Source organism: Oncorhynchus mykiss, chromosome 13, assembly GCF_013265735.2.
Source record: "Oncorhynchus mykiss isolate Arlee chromosome 13, USDA_OmykA_1.1, whole genome shotgun sequence".
Taxonomy (NCBI): Eukaryota; Metazoa; Chordata; class Actinopteri; order Salmoniformes; family Salmonidae; genus Oncorhynchus; species Oncorhynchus mykiss.
The window spans coordinates 48,442,350-48,450,947 of record NC_048577.1 but is presented as its reverse complement, the minus strand read 5'-3'; the positions used below and the strand labels follow the sequence as shown (position 1 = coordinate 48,450,947).

Below are 8,598 nucleotides of genomic sequence, written 5' to 3'. Positions count from 1 at the left end.
AAAAGTTCTGGGACACTGTGAAGTCCATGGAGAACAAGAGCACCTCCTCCCAGCTGCCCACTGCACTGAGGCTAGGTAACACGGTCACCACCGATAAATCCATGATTATCGAAAACTTCAACAAGCATTTCTCAACGGCTGGCCATGCCTTCCGCCTGGCTACTCCAACCTCGGCCAACAGCTCCCCCCCCCCCCCCCGCAGCTACTCGCCCAAGCCTCTCCAGGTTCTCCTTTACCCAAATCCAGATAGCAGATGTTCTGAAAGAGCTGCAAAACCTGGACCCGTACAAATCAGCTGGGCTTGACAATCTGGACCCTCTATTCCTGAAACTATCCGCCGCCATTGTCGCAACCCCTATTACCAGCCTGTTCAACCTCTCTTTCATATCGTCTGAGACCCCCAAGGATTGGAAAGCTGCCGCAGTCATCCCCCTCTTCAAAGGGGGCGACACCCTGGACCCAAACTGTTACAGACCTATATCCATCCTGCCCTGCCTATCTAAGGTCTTCGAAAGCCAAGTCAACAAACAGGTCACTGACCATATTGAATCCCACCGTACCTTCTCCGCTGTGCAATCTGGTTTCCGAGCCGGTCACGGGTGTACCTCAGCCACGCTCAAGGTACTAAACGATATCATAACCGCCATCGATAAAAGACAGTATTGTGCAGCCGTCTTCATAGACCTTGCCAAGGCTTTCGACTCTGTCAATCACCGTATTCTTATCGGCAGACTCAGTAGCCTCGGTTTTTCGGATGACTGCCTTGCCTGGTTCACCAATTACTTTGCAGACAGAGTTCAGTGTGTCAAATCGGAGGGCATGCTGTCCGGTCCTCTGGCAGTCTCTATGGGGGTGCCACAGGGTTCAATTCTCGGGCTGACTCTTTTCTCTTTATATATCAATGATGTTTCTCATGCTGCGGGCGATTCCCTGATCCACCTCTACGCAGACGACACCATTCTATATTCTTCCGGCCCGTCCTTGGACACTGTGCTATCTAACCTCCAAACGAGCTTCAATGCCATACAGCACTCCTTCCGTGGCCTCCAACTGCTCTTAAACGCTAGTAAAACCAAATGCATGCTTTTCAACCGTTCGCTGCCTGCACCCGCACGCCTGACCAGCATCACCACCCTGGATGGTTCCGACCTTGAATATGTGGACATCTATAAGTACCTAGGTGTCTGGCTAGACTCTAAACTCTCCTTCCAGACCCATATCAAACAACTCCAATCGAAAATCTAAAAAAATCGAAAATTTCTATTCCGCAACAAAGCCTCCTTCACTCACGCCGCCAAACTTACCCTAGTAAAACTGACTATCCTACCGATCCTCGACTTCGGCGATGTCATCTACAAAATTGCTTCCAACACTCTACTCAGCAAACTGGATGCAGTTTATCACAGTGCCATCCGTTTTGTCACTAAAGCACCTTATACCACCCACCACTGCGACTTGTATGCTCTAGTCGGCTGGCCCTCGCTACATATTCGTCGCCAGACCCACTGGCTCCAGGTTATCTACAAGTCCATGCTAGGTAAAGCTCCGCCTTATCTCAGTTCACTGGTTACGATGGCAACACCCATCCGTAGCACGCGCTCCAGCAGGTGTATCTCACTGATCATCCCTAAAGCCAACACCTCATTTGGCCGCCTTTCGTTCCAGTTCTCTGCTGCCTGTGACTGGAACTAATTGCAAAAATCGCTGAAGTTGGAGACTTTTATCTCCCTCACCAACTTCAAACATCTGCTATCTGAGCAGCTAACCGATCGCTGCAGCTGTACATAGTCTATTGGTAAATAGCCCACCCATTTTCACCTACCTCATCCCCATACTGTTTTTATTTATTTATTTTTCTGCTCTTTTGCACACCAATATCTCTCTACCTGTACATAACCATCTGATCATTTATCACTCCAGTGTTAATCTGCATAATTGTAATTATTTGCCTACCTTCTCATGCCTTTTGCACACAATGTATATATAGACTCCCCTTTTTTCTACTGTGTTATTGACTTGTTAATTGTTTACTCCATGTGTAACTCTGTGTTGTCTGTTCACACTGCTATGCCTTATCTTGGCCAGGTCGCAGTTGCAAATGAGAACTTGTTCTCAACTAGCCTACCTGGTTAAATAAAGGTGAAATAAAATAAAAATAAAAAATTCTAGATTTTAAAGCAAGCGTTTGTACCAGGAAGGCGGAGCCATGATGCTGGTTGGCGACGTTAATCACGTGATCACGTCCTTGTATAAATACCAAACATCCCCCTTACGTAGTCCTCTTTTTCAATCGGCTGTGAGACAAAATGGTGAGTTCGTCTTTCTTATTCGAGACTTGCGTTTTCAATCCGTTTTACATCTTCTTAAACCTTATGTTCCCCCTCTAAGTTAATAGGTAAGATGTGTATATCTGTAATTAATACAGTTGTATGATGTTAGACCTTACCATAATAACATGGTCTTAGATTATTACAGGATGAATGTATGAAGTAATCGTTGGCAGACTGGTAGTTTAAAATGGCTGATACACTGAGGCCTAGCATGCTTCGTTACTCAAATACATTTTAAATATACATTTTGTAACGTTAGTTCACAATCAAACTGGTTTAAAACTGACAACGTGCTAGTTAAATTTCTACCGTTTTTATAACGGGCTTTACCTTATGAGGCCTGACCCATTAGCTCGCCCAACAGTAGCTAGTCAAGGTCCTCCGAACCTCTAACGACTACCGTTACACATGTTTATTCCAAGACTTTGTTTACTTCCTTCAGTTGGTCTTTATTTAATTGGGATTTATTTAGTGAGGCTGCATTGAATATGGGTGACGGGCGGACAGAATGGTTGGCCTCGTGCTGTTCCTGTTCAATGTCGAGTTCTGACATACTGACTCGAAGTGCGTTCATATAGCTTTGTATGCCTCATGGACAATGTGCTGAATTGCGTTGTCTTCACAGTCCCACCGTAAATTTTCGGCTCCCCGCCACGGATCCTTGGGTTTCCTGCCCCGTAAGAGGAGCAGACGTCACCGTGGTAAGGTGAAGAGTTTCCCCAAGGATGACCCCAGCAAGCCAGTTCACTTGACTGCCTTCCTTGGCTACAAGGCTGGCATGACTCACATCGTGCGTGAAGTCGACAGACCTGGCTCAAGTGAGTATTTGGCTTCATTTTGTTTTGTTTAATTGACTGGGTGAATATTGCTGTGGGATTTATGAATACATAACCAAGCCATATTAGTTTCGGTCTTGCTTTAGTGTTTGTCTTTTTTTTCTGCCTGTGATGATCCCCTCGACGGGCGGACATATTGGGTCTAACCCTTGCTGAATGTCGAGCACTGAGCGCAGTCGTTGAGCATTGACATTATGCAATTTAAGTCTACTGTGAACTCCTGTATTACTAACCTTTATACCTGACTACTATTTTCCTACAGAGGTGAACAAAAAGGAAGTGGTTGAGGCTGTGACCATTGTGGAGACTCCTCCCATGGTTGTGGTGGGTGTTGTGGGTTATGTCGAGACCCCCCGTGGCCTGCGTTCCTTCAAGACCATCTTCGCTGAGCACATCAGTGATGAGTGCAAGCGTCGCTTCTACAGGAACTGGTGAGTCATTATACACATGAAAAATAATAGATATTTAAACAAACATTTTGACTATTGGTTGGATAGTGTTTAATTACGCTTAAATATGAGCTTTGAAGCATGTTGCTCGACATATAGAACATGTGGTGTTTCAGTGAGCGAGTCTTAACATCCGGTGCCCCCCCTGGTGGCAGCTCCGCTCGGGTGCCTCTTGGCCCGATGAGCTCCGGGCTCCTCTGGCCGGTGGAAAGTGCTTCTTAGACACCGCGCCATGAGCCGAAAACCCTTCTGAGGCTGTAACTGCCCCCTTCGCCCCTGTGAAGGCTGGGCGAGCAGCTGAGTACAGTGTTCTTCCGCTGGCCCCCTGGGGTTATGAAGGACCTGTGCCAACTCGTGTGCCTCTTCTCCCCTACCCTCCGGTCATGCTGCATGCTCTTTAGGTACAAGTCCAAGAAGAAGGCCTTCACAAAGTACTGCAAGAAGTGGCAGGATGACGAGGGCAAGAAGCAGCTGGAGAAGGACTTCGCCTCCATGAAGAAGTACTGCCAGGTCGTCCGCATCATCGCCCACACACAGGTGAGTTTGAGCAGGATAGAATACGCTCCCTGCAATGCCACATAGTTTAAATGAATCAGATTTCCCTTTGTCTGTGATGAGACCACGGAACACAGCGTCAGGCATGACGTCCGACACGCATGAGGATACATTCCATGCTGCCTTCCTTCTGAGACAATGTCCCCTGTATCACATTTTAACCCACTTTTGGGATAAATACGAAGTGTTTGTACTAGCTATACTGGTCCTTGTCCCAGGACTAGCAGGCTCACCTGCCTCTCTCCTCCCCTCCAGATGAGGCTGCTGCCCCTGAGGCAGAAAAAGTCCCACCTGATGGAGGTGCAGCTCAATGGAGGCTCCATCTCTGACAAGGTGGACTGGGCCCGTGAGAAGCTGGAGCAGTCTATCCCCATCACCAATGTCTTCACCCAGGATGAGATGATCGACGTTATCGGTGTCACAAAGGGTCACGGATACAAAGGTATGTGTCTTAACCTCTAGTGACTCCCCATCCCGCATGAGGGAGTGTAATCATCGACTGACACTAATTAGCATAACTCAACAGACATAAATATTCCTATTCATGAGGATCACAAGTGAAATATATTGAGACACAGCTTAGCCTTATGTTAATTACCTTATCATCGCAGATTTTCTAAATATGCTTTACAGCCAAAGCTAGGCAAGCATTTGTAAGTTTATTCGATAGCCTAGCATAGCATTTTGTCCAGCTAGCAGCAGGTAACTTGGTCACGGAAATCAGAAAAGCAATCAAATTAAATTGTTTACCTTTGAGCTTCGTATGTTTTCACTCACAACACTCCCAGTTAGATGGCCAATGTTCCTTTTATCCTAAAATATTATTTTTGTAGGGGATGGCTTCGTTTGTTCACGTTTGGCTGAGAAATCACCTGGAAATTACAGTCACGAAAACGCAGAAAAATATTCCAAATTAGCTCTTGACAAACATAGCAAACGTTGTTTATAATCAACCCTCAAGGATTTTTTCAAATACCTATTTGATAGTATATCAACCGGGACTGGTGGCTTCTTAGTAGGATGGAGAGAAACAATGGCCGCATTTGTCCATTCACTGGACGCATAGGAACGCAGAGCCTTCTAGAGTCCCTTCCTGTTTGGATTTTTCGCAGGCTTTCGCCTGCAACATCAGTTCTGTTACTCACAATCTTTTTACAGTTTAGGAAACTTTGGAGTTTTCTATCCTAAGCTGTCAATTATATGCATTGTCGAGCATCTTGTCCCGACAAAATATCCCGTTTACTACGGAACGTTATTTTTCCAAAAATGACAATACTGCCCCCTAGTCACAAGGTCAAGGGCTTTGTGTGTGACCACGGAACACTGTCAGGCATGGCGTCTGACACGCATGAGGATGCATTCCATGCTGCCTTCTGAGACCACAACCCACTAATGACTGTAGTTAACCAAGCTTCAGTTATTCATGCCAAGTCCTCAGGTACTAAACATTGAAATTTCCCCTTCAGGTGTCACCAGCCGTTGGCACACAAAGAAGCTTCCCCGTAAGACCCATCGTGGTCTGCGTAAGGTGGCCTGTATCGGTGCCTGGCATCCCTCCCGTGTGGCCTTCTCTGTGGCCCGTGCTGGTCAGAAAGGCTACCACCACCGCACAGAGATCAACAAGAAGATCTACAAGATCGGCCAGGGCTACCACACCAAGGACGGCAAGCTGGTGAAGAACAACGCCGCCACCGAGTACGATCTGTCCAACAAGAGCATCACCCCTTTGGGTGGCTTCGTCCACTACGGAGAGGTGACCAATGACTTTGTCATGCTGAAGGGCTGCACAATTGGAGTCAAGAAGAGGGTGCTAACCCTGCGTAAGGTGAGGAAAGGGACAATTCCATCTTATGCATGCTTATTCCAATGCATTGTCAGTTGGCATTTAGGTACTTATAAGTTGGCTGAACTGAATAGGTACATATTAAATACGGGTAGTTCCCTCCCTGGGCCGATGAAACGAATGGCCGTGTGCTGGCCCTGTTGCATGTAGAGTTCTGGCGTGTATTGACTTTAGGGCATTTGTTTCATACCAGATGGACAATGCGCTAAATATTGTTGTCCTGTATGGCCCGTTAAAGGAATGCATCACATCTGTATATTTAAAAAAAATATTCCTATTTTTTTCAGTCTCTGTTGGTGCAGTCCAGCCGTCGTGCCACGGAGAAGATCGACCTCAAGTTCATCGACACCACCTCCAAGTTTGGCCACGGCCGCTTCCAGACAGTGGAGGAAAAGAAGGCGTTCATGGTGCGTTCAGTTTCCATGACATTTACTTGTCTCTTCCCTTGTCTTCACTCTGTTTCACAAGTCCCCTGGATCAATGTAGTGGACCCACCCTAGTTACATACAACTGGCATTGCAGCTCAGTCCCCTATGCCCATAGTGCACTTATCGTAACCTGATTCACTCTTGGTATGAATTTGGGTTCCATTCAGGTGCCAGATCAAACTTCAGTGAGGCAGGGGAGCGGCATCATTTTTTTGCTGTTCCCTGTTCACTCTCTGGGAACATCACCCCTGGAGCCACAGATGGAGTAGAGGTTGCTTATTAAACTCTGTATATACGTTGACACTGACCACTTGTCCTTTTTGTCTACAGGGACCACTCAAGAAGGACCGCATTGCCAAGGAAGAGACTGCCTAAATGTCGTGTCCTCTGTCTGGTGGTATGAGTCCTCATGCTGCACTGCGGAGTTGTTTAATAATAAAACAAGTGAAAAGCCCTTTCTCGTTTCTTATGATATGCATAATCTCACACTTGAATCTGAGGCTATGTGAGGCCTACGTGGGCCAGGCAATTTGAGTTCTTGTATTTGTGTCGATGCATGAATTTGTTCAACAAATTAATTTATTATTTCTAAATGTGGCTTGATCAATTTGAGTCTTGATAATTAGGACAGTTGACAGCCCAGCAGCCTAGTTCATTTTTTACGACAGTCGTGTAGCAACTGTTTGTACCACCTATTGTCTGACACTGGTGTACATAGACTCAAACTGAACAGATTCACAGAACTGACCTACCCCTTAAGACTTGCTTTCGAGTGCCTCTAACTTACATTTCTGTGAATTTAGTCACGTTGCTATAAAGTCAAATAACGCAGTTTAAAATTGAGGCAATTGTTCACTATTTTTATACGGTCCATTTTGGCTGCGTACTGCCTGTTGGCGATCAACCCTCAAACTTGTCAAGGTCAACATGGCTCATGGAATAAACTGACTTCAAAAGCACTGCTTGCCTGTAGTTCAGTGTAGCAGTTGCCTACCTTGCGGGAGCTGAAGGATGATGCATTTAGGCAGCGCGCGGCCTTGTACCGCACGCTGCAGATAACAGCTTGGTGAATAATAAACAGCAGCTGTGGTTAATTAGTACAGTTCAAGGTTAATAGTTGGGTTGTGAATCTCACGACTGCCTGCATAGTTACACGGCAAGAGGTACGCATTGTATAAATGCTCTCTGCTACAACCATTGTGCGTAATGGGAATTTGGTCAGGGTAACAGATCTTGGCACTTCTTCCATCAACACTGAAAGTGACTGGACTACTGTGATATGGCCTGCTGCTGTAGGCTGTCTGGATTTTCAAGGGAATGGACACTGCAGTCCAGAGCGCACTAATCAGGATGATGGTATGTAGATAAATTCCTTGTCAGATTTAGACCATTGCTTTACATGAATGTGAAAGTATACAGCCACGTCTTTCTAAATGCAAGCCAACTGGCTATACAAAGTGTACAGAACATTAACACCTTTCTATTGAGTTGCACACCCTTTTGCCCTCAGCCTCAATTTGTTGGGTCGAATGTTTCCGCTTGTGGGAACTTTGGCACAATGTAACAGGTGTTGTATGTGGAGGATGAGGGCTGCAGTAGATACCTCGGATAGGGGGGAGTGAGGCCTAAGACGGTTTTATAAATAAGCATCAATCAGTGAGTCTTGCGACAGGTATACAGAGATGACCCGTTTAGAGTAGTGTGGTATAAGGAGCATTGGTGGCAATTCTGATGGCCGAATGGTAAACATCTAGCCGCCCGAGAGCACCCTTACCTGCCGATCTATAAATTAAGTCTAATCTAGCTGGGGTAGGATGGTCATCCGAGTCAGGGTTAGTTTGGCAGCTGAGGTGAAAGAGTGATTACGATAGAGGAAACCAAGTCTAGATTTAACCAACATACACCTGCAGCTTTGGTATGTGCTGAGAGAAGGACAGTGCACCGTCCTTGGGGTACTTCCTTGGTGACAGGCAGTGGCTGAGACAGCAGATATCCTGACTTTATACACTGCACTCTTTGAGAGAGGTAGTTAGCAAACCAGGCCAAAGACCCCTTAGAGACACCAATAGTCCTTAGCCGGCCCACAAGAATGGAATGGTCTACCGTATCAAAAGCTTTGGCCAAGTCAATAAAAATAGCAGCACAATGTTGCTTAGA

The 8,598-nt window shown here is 46.2% G+C and overlaps 1 protein-coding gene and 3 non-coding genes across 4 annotated transcripts; all 4 read left to right on the top strand.

The window, feature by feature from the left end:
• The first annotated feature begins 2,171 nt into the window (after positions 1-2,171).
• On the top strand, positions 2,172-6,896 carry LOC110486638 (60S ribosomal protein L3). Its single transcript, XM_036941344.1, has 8 exons — positions 2,172-2,309; positions 2,956-3,148; positions 3,429-3,597; positions 4,017-4,152; positions 4,426-4,612; positions 5,637-5,995; positions 6,301-6,420; positions 6,772-6,896. The coding sequence occupies exons 1-8, from the start codon at positions 2,307-2,309 to the stop codon at positions 6,814-6,816; spliced, it is 1,212 nt and encodes a 403-aa protein (XP_036797239.1). The 5' UTR covers positions 2,172-2,306; the 3' UTR covers positions 6,817-6,896.
• LOC118938628 lies at positions 4,218-4,311 on the top strand. The gene has a single exon (XR_005035835.1). It is a non-coding gene; the product is annotated as a small nucleolar RNA U83B (small nucleolar RNA).
• Positions 5,475-5,554, top strand: LOC118938630. Its single transcript, XR_005035837.1, has one exon. It is a non-coding gene; the product is annotated as a small nucleolar RNA U83B (small nucleolar RNA).
• Positions 6,556-6,686, top strand: LOC118938615. Its single transcript, XR_005035822.1, has one exon. It is a non-coding gene; the product is annotated as a small nucleolar RNA SNORA54 (small nucleolar RNA).
• Positions 6,897-8,598: the final 1,702 nt, after the last annotated feature.

What these genes read in the sequence shown, in the direction of transcription:
- LOC110486638 (XM_036941344.1), top strand. An exon ending in AAAGGGTCACGGATACAAAG is followed by an intron (nt 4,613 to 5,636) that starts GTATGTGTCTTA and finishes TTTCCCCTTCAG; the next exon opens with GTGTCACCAGCCGTTGGCAC. An exon ending in AGGAAAAGAAGGCGTTCATG is followed by an intron (nt 6,421 to 6,771) that starts GTGCGTTCAGTT and finishes TTTTGTCTACAG; the next exon opens with GGACCACTCAAGAAGGACCG.